Here is a 22,009-nt window from a genome sequence, read left to right on the forward strand (position 1 = left end):
ACCAGCCGCTGTACTCTCTGCACTCTCTACTTTTTGTCTCCCTAGACCTGTGAGACTGACAGACACTCTGTGTTTGTCTGCCTCCAGGGCTCCAAGGGTTCTTTCTCCACACTCACCCAATGCCAATCAGAATTGGCAAATGCCTTGAAGGAAAATGTGGCTATAGGATGCTGGCTCACCTCCTCATGTAGTTTCTGGGATTTTATCCTCTTACAGGCTGGTTTCCTTAGTAGCTCATAAATTCCTTTAACAGATTTTTTTGTTTATATCTGGTGTTTCTAGTTATTCTTGGCATGACTGTTGTTCTGCCACAGCAACTCTATCATACACAGAAAAGAAAACCTACTGAGATCTTTCTGAATCCTACTTGCAGTGTGTCGCTATGTCTTCCTCTTTGTGTCATCTGGATATTTACGTTTTCAATTTGTTAATACAAACTGCTGATGAACATACCAAAGAGGAAAAGGCTAAGGTCACCTGCAACCATATTCTCAGTTAAAAATGATCTATTAATAATGGTATTTTTGTATCATTGTTTAAATCGGTTATTTACCTCCCAAATTATTACACAGTCAATACATCTCAATCTTGTTCATAAGACTACTGTCAAACATCTTGCTGAAAAATGGATCTACTAAACCCACCATGTTCCCCTGAATCTTCCAGTTATGTCATCAAAATAGAAAAGCACCTTACTCTGCATGCTTTTGCTGTTGTTAACAACAGGTAATACAAATGTAAGCAATAAATCTACTTTCATTTTTCATATCTTATATCAATACAAATAGCTGCTCAAAAATGCTTTCTGAAAAATTAACCATAAGTTATACGTAGAAGAGTAAAATAAAATATGCTCTAAAGGAGAAAGGGGGTTTCTTTTACTCCTCTATCAGCTTATGAAAACAAACATGAGCTCATCAAAACCTCCAATCTGGATTTATCTTTTATATAGAAATATAGCCTAGATTACCAACATAGTACAAAATCTGATTTTAGAGAAATAAAGAACACGAGGACAACCCACGTTTGGAGCCACAGCGTTACTGGGGCTAGCTGCCTTGTCCCTTGACACGCCTTGAGCCCCACGCCAGTCCAGTTCTTTGGTGGAAATAATTTAAATATTCTGATCTTTGCCTTGAAACAAATTATTTTGAATATTTTCATGTGTTTTATATTTTAAACATTTAAATATTTTACTATATTTGTTTATTTTCCCAAATTTTTAAGTGGATGCCATTATTCAAGAGAAAAACAGGACAAAACATACCTTCATATAAATAAATTTCTTGTGTTGACTTCAGAAAGTTTAGAAAACTGTCTGCCTTTTCACTGGTAATTCTAACATCTTCCTCGTGGGCATCTGTGACATCTTCCTCGCTGGCGTCTGTGACATCTTCCTTGTTAGTGTCTGTAACTTCTTCCCAGTCAGAACCTCTTATATTTCCTTGTTCACTATTGCTCTCCTCAGGCTGGTACATGAAGCTGATTCCAGAGGCCTTTGATACTAAGCCAGCTGCTTTCTTCCTTCTAATTTGCTGTTTCTTTTTCAGCTTCCTTTTTTTGTTTTTGCTTATTGTGGGGCCATCTGTGCACTGTGGCTGTAATTTTTCCTGTAAAAGACTCTGCTGTTTCTCTAATTTTGCTTGTTCAACATGGATGTTATTGGGACTCTTAAAATTTTTCTTTGATTTGTGCTTTCTAATTCTTTTTCTCTTTGGTTGATCATGAGGATCCTGACCTGTTAAAAAAAATTCAAATGCAAAAATTTTCAGTACAATGGAACCATAACAAACATATTAGGTTGAATAAATTTTCCATCAGGCTCTTACAGTATTAGAAGAAAAGGAATTTAAACTATTTCAGTGATTCTTGACTTTATACCTCACAGTCATTACACTATCAAAGATCCTGGGGCTAATCAGAATATAAATTTACAGTCTACTTTTTTTCCCAAAAAGGGAACGTATAGAGGATATATACTCATGGTTGTTGCAATTATGATATATGGTGGGCTTTTAAGGACGGAAGAGTTGTTGCAGTTTTATTGGGGGTAAAACGTCATTCCTATGGCTTTGGGGGAAAAACCTATGAATTTTTATGTTTTTTACATTTTACTTTAGTACCTTTTAAGAGTTACTTGTGTGTGAGAATAAAAAACAAATAATGATGACTTGCCCATCTGAATCAGGAACAGGTCACATTTTGAAATGAAGATGAAGTTTGGGTTCCAGGTTTGCAGAAGTTGGTATATAAATGAAATACGTCAATGGTATGCTGGTAAACGGTTAACAACCAGCTCTTTGAGTTGATCCATTTGCCAACTTTCCTGGTGTAAGTATGGCTGATCTCAACCTACACTGTGATGTCATGGCATGGGAAGAAACACACACAGTTGATTCTCACAAGCTGGCTAGAGTGGCACACCACTGAAATGGCACCCAGGGAGAAGAGTGTAGGGAGGAAGCACAGAGGGTAAACCGTGGCACACAGGGCTGGCCAGGAATGGCAGATCTGAGACACTGGGAATAAGGAGAAAAGCATAAGTTATTACTAGCATGACAAAGAAGGTCTCCCATGAATAACTAGTATCGGATAGATTTGACAGAAGACGGAGCTTAACCCTAGCGGGTGATATGGAAATTGAGAGGAACATCACTGAAAGAATCCTGCACTGCATCTAAGCTGGGTCTGCACACCCCGATGGTTGTTAAGAACACACACCAAGTCCACACCACACCCGCCTGTGTCATTGCCCACACAGGACTCTTTGGCCCTGCCTGAGCAGATCTAGAACTGCAAAGCTTGCCACTGTATGATGCAGGATCTTTTTTTCAGACAATTCTCATTTTTAGGAAGTTCTTGTTTGACTTTTCCTAAGCTGCATACTACCCCATCACAGATTACTGTGAGGAAACAAAATTAAGTAATGTGTATGAAATTTGTGAGACACTGTATGATGGTAAGATGTTATTATATTGAATAAAAACCTGTTTTCCTATAATTTCTACTCAAGGACTTTAATTTTACCCTCTATAATTAGACAGAAAATGTCCAGTTTGTCTTCCATACTGTAGTTCTCCAAAGTAGCATTCATATTTCACCTAAGTTTTCTCAATAACCTCAACAATGCTACTCGCAGAGCTGGGGGAGCCACCTGGCTGAGCATGCCCGAGATATAACCCCTGCTGGCTACAAAGCCCTGGGAGCCATCCCTTGTCCTGGACACTATGAGTTTATGTATGAAGCCTCGACTCCCACCAGTTTGATTAAGCAGACACATCTTGCTTCCCTCACCCTGAAAATACATAAAATAAGTACTTCATTAAGTATTAAACCTCACCTCTTTCATCAGACACAGACATCCCACCACCAGCTTTGCATCATTGTTAAATTAAACACTGTGTTGTGGAAATGGTGACACCATTTCACTGCTATCTTTTGAATGAGAGAGTTCTCAGTGTTCTCCTGACACACTTGGCAACCATATCTATGAAACCTATTGCTACTTCAAATTTGGCAGGAAGCCAGAACTTCTCCTCATAAGATCACAATATAAGATTATTGCCTAGCCCATAATTAGTACATTTTATCTCTTCCCTCAAATAAGAGTTTTTAATACGGTATTTTTCTGTTTCATTTGCAAGTGTTAATCGACATCAGGACCTGCTAAGTGTAGCTGACAGACCAATGCTGATTCACTAATATCTTCAAATAGCTGAACCTTGAGCTGGCTATAAAATGTTAATGTTCAAAAAATTACCACTGTTTATGGAATTCGTTTTTTTAAAATTTTTCAGGTTCAGTTAAAAAAAGACAAAATTAAATTTCTCCTCATTTGTGTCTATTAAAGATGTATGCTAGACTTCATTAATTCGAGGAAAAGTAATCCGTAGGGTATTTTATCATCCCAAAGTAAACCCATGTGAGAACCGATGTGACATACCTTTGAGGAAGGGACAGTCCTCACTATCCACTAAGAACAACACACACAGGGCTTCTCCAGTCATTCTCTGGGTTCCTCATGACTATATTCCTTCTTCATAGGCTCTTTCAGTCTAGCTGACCACCAATTTTATCCTGTGTTTCTCTCTCTCTCTGCAAGTGGTGAGACCACATATAAACTGCTGCCTGGCTGAGAATGATTACACTATTGATCTGTTATCCTCAAAAGACTATAAAATAGTAATTTAAAAAGGTGGAGATGGCAATAAAAAATTCTATAAAATGATAGGTATATCATACTTTTTCATATGAATGTGTGTATGTGTGTATATTTTTGAAAAGGAAGACATAATATACATAAAAAAAAGATATTGGAAGTCTACATCCCAGGATGTTAACTTAACTGTGGCTGTCTTCCCGTGGTGTGAGTATGGGGTGCTGTGTTTTTTCTACTGTACTTTTCTTATTTCCAAGTTTAGGGCATTGAGAAGATACTGCTTTAATAACAAGGAAAACGTATGTTAAACTTGATGAAATTAAGACATCTCAGACTTTATGAGATGCCACTTAATCCTGCTTAAAGAGAAATTTACAGTCTTAAGTACATCAGGAAATAAAAAAGGCTAAAAATCAGTGATGCAAGCATTCATCTCAACAGGCTAGAAAATAACAGCAAATTAAACCCAATGAAAGTAGAAGGAAAGCAATAACAAACATAATAGCCAAAAATAAAGAATGAAGAAATAGTGCAATAGAGAGAATTCAATAAGCACTGAAACTTTTGAAGAAAGAAACTGGACAAACTACTGGCAAGACGGGTTAAGAAGAGAAGAGAGAAGGTATAAATGACCAGCATCAGGAGTACAAAACACGCTAATACATATCCTGTCCATGTCAAAAACCTAATAAAACGATACCACAAACAACTCTATGCAAAAAAACTAGATAATCTGTTTGAAATGGAGAATACTGAGAAAAGTACAATGAACACACAAAGAAATAAAAACCTTAATAGTCCTATCTCTATTTTAAAAATTGAATGTGTAGTTGAAAATAATCCCACGAAAGAACTTCAGGTCTACGTGGATTCACCTGAGACTTACTAAACAGCTAAGGAAAAACACAACACCCACCTTACATAAACATGCCAGAGAATAGAAAAGACAGGCACCAGTTACAGTCCGCTTGCAAAGCCAGCATCATCTTCATTCCAAAACCTGACAAGGATGTCTCAAGAAAGATCCACAGGCCAATCTCCTTTATAAACATAGCTACAAAAATTCTAAACAAAATATTAATAAATACACTCCAGTGTTTTCAAGTATTTGATCATTTTTGACATCAATATATGATAAGATCTCATACCAAACTAGAAATAGAAAGGAAAATTCTAAATCTGACACGGATATCTACAAAAATGGACAGCTCACATCACACATAATGGTGAAATGCTGAAAACCTCTCCTCTGACACTCAGAAAGAACAATGCCCACGGCCATCATTCATGGTCACTTCTATACTGGGGTCTAAGCAGTGCAAAGGTGAGAAAGAGATAAAGTGTGAGCATTAACCACTGATGACATTATCGTGTACACAGAAAATCCAGAAGGATCCACACACAAATGCCCCACCAGCAGGTGAATGCACAGACGGTGCGGTGGCATACTGTACATCAGGGACAAGCCACCAACACACAACTGTGCGAACCGCAAGGCCATGACAGTGAGAGAAAACCCAGAGCACACCTCCTAAAAAACATATAGTTTCCATTCATATAAAGTTCCAGGATATGCGAGCTAACCCATAGGGGCAGAAAGGAGCGGAGGGGCTTCCTGGATCAGGCACAGGGAGACTTGGTGACAGACAACGTGCATTATTTCAACTGCAATGATGCTTCAGGGGTGATACTCCGGTCAGAACTTATGAAATTGTACACTCTAAGCTTGTACAGTTTACTGTATGTTGATTACACCTCACAAAGCTGTTTAGAAGGACCACAGAGCCAGGCCCTGGCTCTGCGGTGCTTGCTCCATGGCCTCTGAATCCCGTGCCCCCAGTTGTGAAGTGGGGAAGTGGGAAGCTACCCCATTGTCCCAGGGTCATTCGGCAGACAGAGGCAGCACCCATGAGGCTGCCGGGACACGCCGGCCTGAGGAAGTGGCACACACTTAGGTAAGGTGCGGCCAGCGAGTTGTGTCCCCAACTTCAATGTCCCTGCTCATGGCTGTTCCATTCCTGTGGCTTAAAGTGTCCAGGAGTAGAAGAGCTTCTAAAGTTTCTACAAAATGAAGCATTGTATACAATAACTTACACACAAGCTCATACAGAAAAGTAACAATCACTAACTCTATCATATTTAATACTAATGCCCACAATTGTAGCGAGATGACCACTGTGGGTTACAAACATCGAAAAACTGAGAAAGAAGATGCCCATGAATACTTTCACAGATGAGGTGAAGGAGAAAAGTCTCCTTGGGGACTGGAGTCTTAGAAAGAATGCAACGGTAATAATGACTTGGAGGAGGACAATGTAAACACAGTTGCAAATCTGTTTCTCAACTCAATTTATGCAGGGTGAACTTCACTGGCAGTGCCACCAGAAGACACAGAACTCATCTGTTTTGCAATTACTGAACTTCTGTTCATTCAGGCATATCTATTTCTTTATAATGATGTTTTTCATTATGTTTTTCAGTTTCTTGCCAAACCAGAAAACATTTCTTAAACAGAAGTTGCATTTACATCTGGGTGGAAAGATATCCACTGACAAAGAGTCCCTGCTTGGCCAAACTTTATCCAGGCCCTCCTGGAACCTTCTCCTAGGTACATGTATTTATGCATCTGTGCATTTCCTTGTAAAATCCAGTTTTGCCAAGAATCCTGCTAAGTCAGTTTAGCAAGAACCCCTGACCTTTGATCACTCTGGATACTGATCAGGTTCCTCATCCCACACTGTCCCCCGTCCCCGGGTGATGTCTGGTTATGCTGACCTGTCTTCAGCAAGAATCCTTTTAGGGGGGTTTAGCCAGAATCCCCCTCACCCTTGATGTTTCCTCTTAGTAATTTTCCCTTCCTAGCTCCTTGGCTGGGAATTTCCCCTTGCCTGTGCTGTATATTAGAAGCTGAGTCCCGTCTCTTTCCCCATTGCAAGACCCTGTTGCAGTGGTCCCTGCACCTATTGTAATGAATGGTCCTTAATAAAGTCTTCTTTCCTGTCTTGAACAAGTGTCACAAATAATTTTTGCTTTAACACCAGACATAACTCAGCTACAACCTCAGGGCTTCCTCGGGCTCTTACCAGAGGGTGTTGACCAGCAAAGAACAAGAGACCACAAAGAATCAGCCAAAATAAGACACTGAAGGACTGCAGCAAAATTAAAATTTTAAATTAGTCTGTGATACTCATTTTCTCTCGTAAACTATAAGCTTCCAGCAGAAAGAACAAGGTATAAATTACAAAGCCTAATAACCATGTATTTGCGATTTATGTATCTGATACAAAACCTATGCATAACGTATTTCTATGTGGGAAAAGAAACTGATTAACTATGCAAAGTGTAGATCTGGTTCTTTCTTCTTATTTCCCAGAAAGATGATAATTTTTTTATTCATAATCTTTAAAAATTTTTTTCACAATATTGTATGTTCTAAACATTTCATCATAACTTCTGTTCGGACCACCCCGCTCAGCCTGAGAAGGCGACCACATTCACAAGTGTGATTCCCTGGGGGGTTGGTGGGGGGTGTCAGTTTCTTACAGAAGAACCAGAAAGTGCTCATTCTGCAACAGGAGGCTGCCATGACAGTTCGACCACCTATTTCACAGCTGTAGGCCCCTGGCCACAATGAGGCAGGCAGGGGACAGTGGTCAGCAGATCCCTACTCTGGGGAATGCCATGAAGCATATCAGGCTGATGGGAGAAAATGTCACTGGTGACAGTGACAGCTGATGTCTGTGATGTGCTGGGGGCTCCCATGTGGCCTACCTCCCTGGACTCTGATGGGGATCAATCTGACTACCTCACTGTCCCTTCTCCCCCAAGCATGACAACTTGACAGAGCCATCTGAAATGCATCCCAGCATCCACAGCTGCCCAGTCCCCAAGGCCACATCCACACCGCACATTCTCTGGGTCACTCTGTCAGATGGTACTGATGGGGATGGCCACACAGCTGACTACCCCTCTGCTCGGTGCTTTTCTCGCACCCTGGCGACCAGCTCTTTCTGGGAGGCCTCCTGACTCCCCACAACTAGAACTTGCGCCCATATGTCAGCCCCCAGCAGCATGAGGTCCACCTCTGCTGACAGACCCTGACCCACACAGCCATTGCCATGAGGACGGGCAGCCACTTGTGCTGACGCCGTTCCCGCACCGCTCTCTCCAAGGTACCCAGCATGTGCAGCTGGGCTGGGAGCTCCCTCCGACCCCCAGCCCAGCCTAGCCTCATGGGGCACCACTAGCTGGGGGTCCAGGTCCTTAATGTCCCTTCATCGCTCATTTGTGTCATAGCAGATGCCTATGCAGGGTTTGGAGACAGCAACACCCTCATCCAGCATCCTGAGTGCTGCACACAAACACACCTAACATGAGTGCATATAAAATAACTAGGCAACCGGCACGGTGAATGCTGACAGGAGGCAGGAGCCCTGGTAGACTGTCACATAAGTGTTTTAAAATGCTTAGTGGTATTTCGGGAAATTGCTTAGGATTTTGGGGTGAGATGGGAACTTATTTCCCCAATTAAATTAATGGACCATATTATTGCACTATCTTCAAGTCTGCTTCCTACGCCTCTTCAAGCATAGATTAGACCTGGAAAATAGGCGATGCGTGTTCTCAGGGGAGCCCATGGACTCATATTTAAGCACCAAGGCCTCTCCCGGCGCCTGCCCTCAAACAGGCCTCAAGTCCTGCAATTCCACCAGATGTACCTCCACCGTCCTCCTGGAAGAAATGTGAGGGTGAGGACAGCGTCACTCACAGCTCCCACTGCCTGCTCCCCAAGGGGATGCCCTGCCCATCACAGCACCCCACTCCTCACTGGATGTGGCACACAGAAGGACGCAACATCCTGCAACCACTAAGGGGAGGTTGAGAGAATCCAGAGGAGGTGACCCACACAGCTATCTTCTCAGGCTTCTGGTTAGAAAACCCATCATCTCATTATGGTCTAGGCTACTGTTGGGTTTCTGATTCCCACAGCCAAATGTATCCTGACACTTATCTTGGTTGATCACACTCAGCCCAGCCTGAGATGCCAGGCCTAACTGCATGCAGTCTCCAGCAGGTCCAGCATGATCTCTCTCTGTTCGCGTCCCTGCCTGTCTGTCTCTGTCTCCCTCTGTGTCTGTTACTCCCCTTCTATCTGTGTCTCTCTGTATGTCTCTATCCTTCCCTCTCTGTCTCTGTCTCTGCCCCTCCCTCTCTGTTTCTGTCCCCCTTTCCCTCTCTGTCTGTCCCTGTCACTCCCTCTCTGTCCCTATCCCTCTCTGCTTCTGTCTCTCTGTCTCTCCCTGTCCCTCCCTCTGTCTCCTTGGCCCCTCCAGTCTTCTATCATCCTCACCCTCTTCCTCAAACACCAGCTTCCAGTGATCCTTTCAGTTGCTACTGTGACCACCTCTCTCCCCTCTGTCAATTAAGAGTAACTTCCCAGTTGGGCTTTCGAGGATGGATGGGTGAACCCCTGGGAGGGAGGCAGGGAAAAGAGAAAAGATAAAAGGGACATCTCGGACAGTCAGAGATGTGGAGATGGAACCCAGCTGCTCTTAGGTGGAATCTGCACCTCTCTTGCCAAGCTACCTCAGCCTCACCTCCCCATAGCCCCTGAGTGTGGGCTCTATCTGCAATCCCCTTCCAGCCCCTGCCTCCGTGTCATTGTGATGAGCCTCCAGGATTCAGGAAGGCACCATCCCCTCTGCCTCCCCAGTGGCCGCCTTCCTCCTCCACCTTGACATACCTACCTCCCAGTGAATCCATGATCTTCTGTTTCTCCCACTCAGTTATCATCTGCCTGAGGTCAATGACTGGCGACTCCTCTTTGTTTTCTACTGCCCATCACAGGTACCTGGCCACAGGGATGGCCATAGGGTGACAGACCACTTAACTGTCCAAACGGGACAATCCCAAAGGCGGTATCAAGACCAAGCCCTTTTGCAAGTGAAAGGGGAAGGGGGTGCTGTTAGACTCCTGCTGGATAAGGCCACAAAACCGAGACACAGCCACCCATGCCCATCAAGGAGTGAGGGCTCCAGCATCCACGCAAGGCATGGCCCCCAGCCTTAGCCCGCTGCTTGGGAATGGGGGATGGTCTGCCCTGCAAGCCATGTCTTGTGCCCTGGGACTCTGCATTGTGCTCCACTCTGCCCTGCTCGCCGCCCTGATTGGGGGAGGGGGGGGGAAGGTCAAGGACCAGTCCCGAGACAACAGGCCCAGCCTCTCCACGTGCCCACCTACCTCTCTGTAGCAGACACTCCTGACCCCTCCTGGGCCCTGCCCACATTTTGCCCACAGGTTCCAGCAGTCACCGAGAGAAGAGAACAACGCTGTGGATGCTCCACCCCAAGCAGCTGCATACACACTAGAACTTCCAAGCCCTCACAGCCCGAGTGTGCACAGCCCGACTCTCCTCACAGAAAGCTGACAGAAGCTACTGGAAAGTCTACATGAGGGGACCAGAGGCCCAACTATTTATAATCTGAGAAGCATGCCGATTTTGCCAAGCTGCCGTCCCCAAAACATACCTTTCAGACATACTAATTTTTAAAATAATCACAATTTGTCAAAATTCTCTCAGCTACTATTCGGCACCTACATGCTGATGAACCGCTGGAGTAGAAATAGTTAGATACCAAAAATAGTCATAGTCTTCAGACTATTCTAACTCTCACAGCTGTACCATGCTACACTAAAATAGGCTGAGTGCATTAAAGGGAAGATGAGTTTCATTCTAGATTCAAAACTGAAGCCACAAATTGCGTCTGATAATTACCCTCAACTATCAGTGTCTTCTTGGTGCTAAATTAAGAGCAGTTAGCTTCTATCTAATGTTGATCTAAACCATATACATGACAGTAAACCTTCAAAATATAATGATATAAAATGTTTCAAATTACTTCAATAGACTGTTTTTTGCCTAAAATTCAGGACAAACTTTTATAATAACACATATTGATTATACACCTTTAGCAAAGTAAAAATTGGGGTCTTGCAGACGTGGACAAGTAGGGCCCTGTAGAGACAAGTGGGTTCAGGCGTGAGGGTCCTGGTCAGGGGGCCTGAAGACCACCTGGGTGCTCAGAGATGAGCAGGGATGGGCACAGCTGGGTGGACGATGGCAGTGGACTTCAGTGTAGAAGACCTGCTGTGTGCAGGGGATTACTGTATTTGGTTTAGCCTTTGAAGATGAAACTCGGACCCAGTGGTGCAGCTCTCAGAGAGCAAGGCCTGGCTCCTTCTAACTCCTGAGGAAGAATCCCCTTACCAGTGACTCCTCTCCACGGGAGGGCAGTCTTCCTGCTGAGCAGCGTGTCAACTGCCCTTTGAGTAAAGATGACTTTAAGAGTTCCCTATAACTTTAAAAAATGGATTCTCTCTTTCTTTTTCAATTTATCTGAGTCTAGGAAGGGGAGAAGCAGCTGTATAGCTAGAACGAGCAGACTTTCATCCTGTTGCTGCACTTCAGCTATGAGATGTAGTTTAACTTTTAACTCCAAATGATACTTAAAGAATATAAGGGCCTTAATATTATCAAAAGGGAGTTGGGTTAAAACAACAATCTAGATGCTGAACTTTTTAGGATTTTACATTTAGATGCCTGGCAGTAATCAAATATCATCTCAGGAAACACTGATTCTGCTCTCATAAGCAAAGACGCTCTCATCTGTTACTAAACTAAATGCCTGCTTTATGAGTACTTGATAAATATGTGGTCAAATATACATTATTTAATCATCTTTGACAACACCAGTTCCTGCATTCCTCCTTAAAACAGATTTTTATACTGAAATAATCTGCAAATTTTCTAGGTTAGTTTTGAATAGGCTTAAGTTATACGTATTCAGAAAATGTTTTTACTTTTCATGTTTACATATTTGAGTCATTAGTAATTAGGTAGTGACTCACCCATAAAAACACTTTGATAGATATTTTTCAAAACAATTCACATTTAGATTCATTAATTTTCTATGATAACTTTCCATAAAGTGACCAACAAAATTATAAAAGTTTTATAAGCAATAAAAGAAATGGTTTAAAATAGGGCAATAAAGTGCTAAATCCCCTAAAATAAAATTGTTGAAACCACGAAGCAATTTTTTTTTTTTTTTTTTTTTTTTTTTTTTTGTGGCTGGCCGGTACGGGGATCTGAACCTGTGACCTAGGTGTTATAGGCTGTACTATAACCAACTGAGCTAACTGCCCAGCCCTGCAAGTCATTAAATTAAAATTAAAATTAAATGAAGAGAAATTTTTTTAAATTCAAAGAATGTAAAAGTTAGGAAAGTAATTAAAACAGTATAAATGAGAAAAAGACATTGAAATTATTCAATAAATACAAATCTGTAAATGGCTTAAACAGAGTAAATATATCTTAAAAAAAAAAAAATTAGAATGATGAAGCCACAGATGCTTCACAGGGTAAAATCCTGAGCAGTAACTCCAGGTCCTACTTTTAGACAGCCTTCCTGAGGTCAAGAATGAAGCAGGATGAGCCAAGACACCTCTCACCTCCTGCAAAGACACTAACCAAGGAGTGTGGCAAGATATTCAACATGTCACAGGTCCACAAAGGATCTAAGTCCAAAGTCAGGACCTAGATCGATAGGCATAAACATACACAGCAAAGGGTGCTGGCTAAACACGGAAAGCAAGCATCCATACACAAAAATTCCTAGAACTGAAATGATGCTGGTCCAGCCCACCCAACTGAACTCACGGCTCAGCCTGACCTTCATGGTGGAGATGGCTTTGCCACCATGTTTGGTTCCCTGTCCAACACTGGTGGACCGGAGCTGCTTAAGGACCCTGTCCTCAACTCTGCAGAAGAAGCCTATGATTTTCATTGTTTGAACCCATTCTTCTATCAGAATACAACTGGTTTTCATAGGACCTTTTAGACTGCTTGAATAATAATTAGCTATAATTAAAGTGTACCCTAATATGTTCCTAGTATCAGATGTTAGACTGCCAAATTGCATTTTTCATGTCTTGTTCATGGGCACTGATAGAGCTAACAAATTTGAAGAAATTCTCATTACCCAAAGCCCTTGTAAAAAAGGCTATGCATTTGTTCCTTGGCTCTCACATCACATCTTTCAATTTTCTTATAGATCACTGACATTAGTTACTGCAGGAAAATTGAACTATACTAAATTTATAATACCTGACTATCTTCTTACATCTACCATGGTGGCCAAGTGCTTAGAGATTATTTTTCTAAAGGGAAAAATTTCATATTTGTTTCCTAAGTATAACATCTTGATGCTATTTAGCTTGAGGAATTTTAATGTAGTCAGAGACATGGTGCAACATATCTTTTGAAAGATAGTAATGTATGTTAATAACAAGATATGACATGTAAGCAACAATCAATATCAAGATCCATTTACTTTCTAAGCATTAACATTTCCAGCAAAACTTGTAGACTATGTCCCTTATGCAATGGTTACATGTACACGAACATAATTATTTTTTAAAAAGACTAATACATCTTTCAGCTAAGTTACATGCAGAACTCCTAGTAAAGATAAAGATATGGAGACATGACAGGTTTGACCCTCTACAACATTTTTCACCCTAAACATACCAGACCTTTTCATAATTATTCGCTCTCTCTGCCTAAAACTAAGTCATTCCTCTCGTTTACTAGCCAACTTTTTCCTACCTATCAAGTATCAGTTCAAATTTCAACTCCTTTATAAGACTTCCCCAAAGTCTCCAAAGTTAGTTCCTCCATCCTTTGTGTTCCCATAGCACTTGGTCCATATCATGGATGACAGTATGTAACGATGAAAACTGCTTATTCCACTTACTGACCTACAATCACCCCATGAATAGGGATTGTGCTACAGTCATTTTTACATCTCCTATGCCTGACATGCAAGGTTCTTAACAAGTAGTTTGTGTTTTCAGATCCAGCCATGCTGCAGAAATAGTACAATGCCTTGCACCCCGAAAGCCAAAAGCAAAACTTGCTTGTTTATCTTCTCCACAAATATGAACCAATTGTCTTTTGGAGACTAAAGTAGTAGCTACATGGGGTCCATTTAAATCTACTGATCATTGGAGTTACTCCTTGGCAGGCATGTCACCAAAAAGTGCTCTCTAGTCAGGGTTTCTCCCTCTCAATCAGATTGGTTAGGGTGAATTTAGGTAGGAAAACTGGGTCTCCTGGACTCTTACTGACCGGGAGTTCGCAAGCTATTAATGAATTTCTCTAAGTCACACAGCCAATGGCTTCTACAAGCCAACGCAAAACACTAGAGACCCAAAATGACTCTGAAATCCCAGTGTCACTGGGCAACCCTCACAGACACCACAGTAGAAGAGGAGCGCCACCTGGTGGAAGTGGAGTGTAGGGTCACCTTGACAGTGCCAGCCAACTGCAGGTACAAGAGGTTTATCAACTTGCTCACTCATGGCCAACTGGTGGTTCACAATGACTGGTTCTATGAAAAGCAGTGTTTCTTGTTAGGCTCTGACTACTTTGAGATTAAGAATTTGACTGAACATGAGAATGCAATGGAATTCAAAATTCACAGGATTTTTATGCTATTTCACCGATTTACAGTGCAGTAGAGTCTTATGAAAATCCTTATACCACAGTCCTATCTTTGCATTGTGTCCATAAGTTAATCATAATAACCATACAAACTTTTCCCACGTCTGAAAGTATTTTTTATTCCTTATTTCATGGATAATTTATAAAAATAAGCTATAGACAGCCCTAGAAAATAATTTGTACAAATTCCATGTGAAACGACATGCAAACAGTAACCAAATTTGTGTCCATGTAAACATGAGAGAATGGGCAGACCTGAAGGGATGATGACCCAAGTTCTTCTGTTTCACAAAGTGTTAATCTTTGAAGTAGGCTCATCATTTGAGGTCAAGGAAACCTACCCACAGCCTCAGGAAGAGCTCCCAGAGAGCAGGACCACCCACAGCATGAGGGTCAGATGAGGGCAGGACCACCTGCAGCGCCAGGGTCAGGCAGCGATGTGGGGGGGGCAGGACCACCCGCAGTGTCAGGGTCAGACAGCACTCCCAGGGGGGGTCAGGACCACCAGCAGCGCCATGGTTAGTGCTCCTGTCTGACCACTGTCAGAGCATGGCTGGCATCTCTGGCTTTTCTGAAGCTCAGCCTTTAGGACAAAACTTGCCCAGGAGAGGCCGCCATCATTAAGTGAGCATTCTTTTTTTTTTTTGTCCTTTTTGTGACCGGGGGGGGGGGGGGGGGGGGGGGGATCGCAACCCTTGGCTTGGTGTCGCCCGCACTGCGCTCAGCCAGTGAGCGCACCGGCCATCCCTATGTAGGATCCGAACCCGTGGCGGGAGCGCTGCTGCGCACCCAAGCGCTGCACTCTCCCGAGTGCGCCACGGGGCTGGCCCATTAAGTGAGCATTCTCACACGCCTTGTATGTCCTTGGAAATGGAGATCCAATGGAGAAACAGACAGACATAGGTCCTGACCTCATAAAGTTCACAGCTCGTGGGGTAACGTGCATATACTCTGTCATAAATATCCGTCAGATGGGAGTGTGGGCTCTGGGTCTGTGCTGCCCTTGTACCCTGCATTGCTCTACTCCTGTCACATTCTTCCCCCTCAGTTCTTCATTCTCTTCTTTTCCCTCATCCGTGCTCTTTTATTTCTTATTCTCTTTCTCACTTATCCTACTCTCCCTGGAATACACTACTTGCTAAATATCTGCCCTGTTTATCAATGTTATAATATTAATCAGCACTGAGTGTATGCCTCCCCTGTCTGCTGGCTGCGAATCATCAGTTTCCAAATTGTTAACTCATTATCCGTCTGACCAAGGGAGGGAGTGGAGATGCTCCTTCAGTTAAATTATTTTAATTAATCTTCTTCACCCAGTATTACTTTATAGGACAATTAGTTCAAGAAAATCTAAATTCACTGAATCTTAAAACTAGAAGAGAATTTAGCAAACCATCTTGCTCAGACTCCTTATTATATAGATTAGAAATGCGACCCCTTTGGGTCAGGGGCCTGCCAGGTTATGTGAATTAGATGGGATCACCCAGATGCCACCACGTCCTTCCTTCTGATTCTCTCTGCTGTTTCCACTGTTCGCCAACACATGACATGTCTTTTTATCTAATGACTTTCTATTTACTCAAATCACTAAAGTTATGTGCATGGACAGGCACATCGACCACAGAATCAGTGAGATTATGTATGTCGGAGGCTCTGAAACTATGAACTGTTACAGAGATCTTTTTTGACTTGGACTCGTGGCTTTTTGAGTTGAAAGCTTATTGAGAGCTCACTTGCTTAAAGGTTTTTAAATGGTGTCTAAAGCTTCTGGCTTAATTCTCATTTTTTTGGTCATGATGTCTGTTTTTCTCTTTGGACCAGGCAGCACATTCTTCTGAGGCGTCTGGATGTTTTGTGGGCCTGTCTCCACTACTATGGTCATGGCTGCCTTCGTCCTTCTAAACCTGAGCCTCTCTTCAGCTTCAGGCAATTCATATATTATTTCTGAAATATTCTCCTACCTTCTCAGTTATCTCATTCTGGAACTTCTATTAGTTGAATAAATATTAATCGATATTAATAAAAGTATTCATAAATCACTTTAGTATTGTAAATTTCCTTTAAAGCTAAAAGTGGTGTGAAGGTTTACCAAGATCTAGGTACTTCTCTAACTCAAATTTCTTATGAATATGTGCCAACAGTGGCTTAGAAATTAAGTAACTATGTTTTAAGACAATATAAATGGCAATCAGAACACATGTTTTATTTTCTTTTCTATTCTCCCTTCATCCCTAGGCAAGCCAAAAAACTGCAGATTCCACTGGTGAGTTATTTCAAAATTAACACCTGACATGCCATACCCACAGTCTTTAATCACACAAACACTGAAAGCTATGCTCGTTTGCTTCATGAAGGCTGGGAAGAATCCAGGGTGCCAGGTGTGAGTGCCAACGAAATGCCAAAGACATGAAAACATGAGCACACAGAACAGTTCCAGCCTTTTGGAAACAATCACAGGTCTTTCCGATGGCCTAAGGAGTGTGTGACGTCTTTTCCACATCTAGCCTTTCCACTTAGTGGTGGACACAAGGCAGCCAGGATCTAAGGAGGATTGTTATGGTGCACCCAGAGAAGGAAATGCCCCTGGGATGAACCACTTCCAGTCTCCCTAACCTGTGAGAAAGGACAGGCTTAGACATATTGTTTTAAGTCTCATTTCAATAAATCAGTGTGACAAGAATGAAACACTGCTAACTCTGACTTTGTCACACCCCGAGAAAGTGTGATGTGGTTCAGCCTGCTGTTGGGAAAATAGAATAGTTTGGCCAGGGCCCTCACCTCGTTCCAGTTGGGTGTGGTTTTAGCACGTCCATTGTAAGCAAATTGTGTGTGTGTGTGTGTGTGTGTGTGTGTGTGTGTAGTTAGTGCACATGTATGCCAATGTGTCTTTTTAGTTTTGTTGCTATTCTTGTGTTCTTTAGAGAGAGAGAGCACAGAGAGAGAGGAGAGAGGGGAGGGGAAGAGAGAGAGAGACAGAGAAAAAGAGAGAGACAGAGAAAGTTTTAGTGAAGCAGGCGGGTGGACGTCTGCCCCGGGTGTCCACCAGGCACAGCCATGCTTTCCAACCTATGGCTCCAAGGACCTTTTGGCCAGTTACCTAGCTCATAGACCTGCATGTAAGGGGTCTGGTGACCCAGCCTGGCATATGAAGGGTTTGTGACCCAGTCTGTGAATGGGCTTGAGGGGTCTAGGAGCTCCAGACCCAGCCCTAGCTCAACAATCAGCCCAGTCAGCAGGATTATAGGCAGGTAAAAGAGCCCGACACTGCCCAGGGCCCACCCCTCTCCTGGCTGCCCTTGGTAAATATCCTACCTTCTTTTTAGTCAAGTGAGCTGGATGTCAAGCTACAGCAGGGGTCACTCCAGAACGGCTCAGAGAAGTTAGGGATCAGGATTTCTTCAACAAGACAAAAAGCTGAACAGTGCCGAAAACAGTGTCAATAAGATCTGAAAACTATCTGCCTTGGAACTGAGGCCTAATTCTGTCAGAACACATTTAAAAGATGGATGTTTAACTCACACAGAATTCATATCAGAACTGCACATTTAGTTCATGCTTGCAAAAGCCACGAAGTTAATAACTATTTCAATTGGTGTTTGCTATTAGAATAATAGTCACAACAGCTTTCCATACAAATGACTTGATTTTAATGACTTTGCAGCTTGATCTGAACACAAAAACCACGTCAAACAGTCAAATACCTCTTGTGATTACAAACTTGGAGGGAGTACTGACACTTGCCTTATAGGCTGTTTTTATAAATAATTACTCAACTCAGTTCACCAAATATTGACTTAAGACTTAACTCCAGCAGGCAGCGGGCTAGGGTACCTCGGGAATTAAAAGCTGGCAATGCTTAGATTTGTATAAGCTTTGCAATAGACCCAATTTGACTGGTCCCAAAACATGTATGTATTAGTCCAGGATTGTTACCCCATTAGGTAGACAAGGAAACTGAGGCCTGGAGAAGCCAAGAAAGGTGACACAGACTGCAAATGGTGAGGGCAGAAGGCAAAGGAGAGGGTGAGTCCTGTTGCAGTGAGGTTGGGTGACGAAGGTCACATAGTGATTTGGGATTTCAACAGGGAGAAACATGGGGGCAGAGGAGGAGAACTGCCCACAAGCAGACAGCCGAGTAGAGGACTGAAACAAGGCAGGAGGCACAGGGTATGGCCTGGGAGCTGATGCTCCCAGGTGCAGCTGGAACAGGGACAGGCCTGCCAAAGAGGCCGCAGCCTTGGTGAGTCTCAGACCGAGGTCCACAGGTGACGTGTGATGGAAACCCCATAAACATTTACAGAATAGCACAGCCCTACTCTCTAGCAGGGCTAATCTGGCAGCCACCATGGATGGCAGGAGGCAGTTGGGAGGTCTGTGATGAATTTACAGGAAAGGCGGAGGAAGAAAATTTGAAGGTACAGGAGAAGCAGACAGAATGAGCCCACAGGGAGACCAAGGCCAGGACTCCAGGAAGGGCACGAGGGGAGACTCACAGACAGCAGAGCACAGGTGGCTCCACCACAGTGTCCTGACACCTGCAGGGACAGCATCGCTCCACGCTCCTCCCTCCCCTCCAGTCCCAGCTGGGCCTGCTGCACTCGCTCTGCTAAAGGCCAAACCAACCAGGGGATAGCATCACAACACCCTGATCATGAAGGACATTCCTGGAGACGGATGGCAGGAACTCTGAGAGCCAGAAGCCATTTCAACACCACGGGGAATCCTCATAGACTTTAGAGAGGTGCTTAGAACAAAAAGGACTTAGATTTCATGGGCAAAATCTGAAAAATGCAGGGAAACTCTCAAAACAAAATTCCAATATGATCATTGGGAACGATCCCAGTGAAGAAATGCAGGGATTGAACCAAACATGCAGGGTATGGGGAAGAAATACCTGGAATTAGCTGCAGAGCTCTGTTCAGGTGCTGGAACAATACACTGGAAAACTCAAATTCCAAACTGTTAGGAATTCCAAACAGAGAAGGTAACTGTCACAGTAACAGAAACTGTCACAATTAACAACAAAAGTGAGCACCACTCTGAAATACAGAGACAAGTTCTGGAAAAGTCCCACAGAGATGTAAGCAGTTACAGGCACATGCTTATTAAATTAGTTACGTATGAATATATTTTATTGTTGCAAAAAATACACAAAATAGGATGGACACGTGGGACATGTAATCCCAGGGGGAACAGGATGCTGGTACAGCAGGGTTTCCAGAGGAGTTTGTCCAGGTTTCTCATAAAACCCTCACAAGTAGAATAAAGAAACTGGGCACAGACAGTTCAATAAAAGGTGCTGACTTTTAAAAGTTAAATGTATTTTTTTTAAAAAAGATAGATTTCTACCTTGTTCTCCCTAACAAAATATATTTCAGATGGGTCAAACATTTCATGTAAAATATATAAAAATAAGAACCATTACAGGATACTTTATATGTTTATTATTACAGTTGTTATTTTTTGTCCTTTTAGGAATTGTCATTTTGGCCCGGCTCATTCTGCTGCAGTGATAGTCTTTTCTTGATTTGTAATAGCTTGTTATATTTCAAGGAAATTAACTTATCTACCATGTAATATGCAAATATCACACCTTATTTTGTTCCTTCGCTTTTCAACTTTGTTTATAGTGTCCTTTGCCATAATGAAATTGTAAGTTTCTTCACAGTCACATCTGTAAGCTACAGGTAGCAGGCTTAAAAAGAATTTCCCTGATGGACAATTTCCTCATGTGAAAATATGAGAGATGTGTTATCCAAACAATTGGCTAAAATTTAAAATACTGAAAATGCCCAGACTATGTAAGAGAGAGATTTTTCTTAGACTGTCTTTAAGAAAATGTAAATTGGGACAGATTTCTGAAAGATAAGTAACTTTGTTAATATGTCTTAAAATTTAGAAACATACTACTCACAGGCTTGATATTCCCACTTCCAAAAATTTATCTGTTAGATCTAAAGGGAGACTTGAGCCAGGTGCTTTTTCAGCCCAAGATGCTTTATTCCACCAGCGTGGAGGGGAGACTGAGTCAGATCACATCCTGCCCCCGTACAGACTAAAAATGTTTTATAAGGCTTGAATTAGAGGAAGGGCATTGGGTGGTCGTTTTGGTGTAAGAGTCTGTTTTGCACAAATTCTGGTTTTTCTCAGAAAGCAAGGGGGTAGGGGGTGGAAAACTGATTAACATGAGATAGGGAGGGGCAAGGGGGATGAGGGTGGAAAGTTCCTTATCATGGCTGTGCTCATGTTAAGCCAGCCATGAGGCCTAATATTATCTTCAGAAGCTAATCAGACAATTGTACATATACACAATGGTGTTTATGTACAAAGGTGCTGGCTGCAGTACTATGGAAACTTCTGGATATTTATCAACGGGAAGAGGGGAGGCTAGGGACAAACAAAGTTGCTTTATAAAATGGATTTCTGCCTTTTTAAAAAAATGATATATTTATATGCACGGAAAAGAAAAAACTTCCATAATATATTAACAGAAAAAAGTAGTTTATAATACATATGCACATATATAATACCTGCATGTAATATGTAGTTTATATAAAATTTGCAGGTGTACACATAACATACACCGGGAGAAATTTTAAATATGTTTACTAAAAAGTCTCTGTCTAGAGGCCTCAGGTGTGTTTGGCTTCCTGTGCATTTTCTGCAATGCTTGCCTTTTCTACAATAAGCATTTCTGTGGTCAAGAAAAACAAAGTACTTTTCATTTTAGAAAAAAATATCAAAGATCAAAGTATACAGAAAAGGAAGGGCATCTCATAGAGACTGGCCTGTTTTTTAGTTCATAAAAATTGAGGTTTCCATTTCTGTGTAAATTTGTAAATGTACTCTTTCTCTTAATAGGTGATTGGTGTCTGTGGGCAGGCAGAGGCTGGTGCTCTTTTCACCAGAAGAGCTTCCAAGGTCACTCCTGTGAATGGAGCGTAGAGACACCTGCCCTCGCCCTTGCCTCAGGGGAGCAAGCTCACCTGCCTCTGGCTGTGCTCAGCAGCCTCGGGAGATCCCCCCTCCACAAATGTGACTCAGTCCATTCTCTTTCAAATGACAAGTGCTTGCTAATAAGAGAGAGGAAGGACATTTGAAATCAAAAGAGAGGAAAGAAAGAGGGTGGCTAATAAGAATATTTACTTTAATTAGGAGAAAAAGGAGGAGATTAAAGTACAGAGTGATCCTGATGTGTGCACATCAGTTAGGCAAATGTACTTGGAACTGCCTGAGGCACGATCACCTGTGTTTTCAGCAATGCGCATGCAAGACATAAGGCTCAA

General features: G+C 42.4%; 1 protein-coding gene across 1 annotated transcript in view; it reads right to left on the reverse strand.

The window, feature by feature from the left end:
* ERICH1 (glutamate rich 1) overlaps positions 1-22,009 on the reverse strand; it is a 99,186-nt gene that overhangs the window by 22,598 nt on the left and 54,579 nt on the right. The window contains exon 4 of the mRNA XM_063114080.1: positions 1,268-1,738. Coding sequence (XP_062970150.1) covers positions 1,268-1,738 — 471 coding nt within the window. The remainder of the gene's footprint in view (positions 1-1,267; positions 1,739-22,009) is intronic.

This window comes from Cynocephalus volans, chromosome 1, assembly GCF_027409185.1.
Source record: "Cynocephalus volans isolate mCynVol1 chromosome 1, mCynVol1.pri, whole genome shotgun sequence".
NCBI lineage: Eukaryota > Metazoa > Chordata > Mammalia > Dermoptera > Cynocephalidae > Cynocephalus > Cynocephalus volans.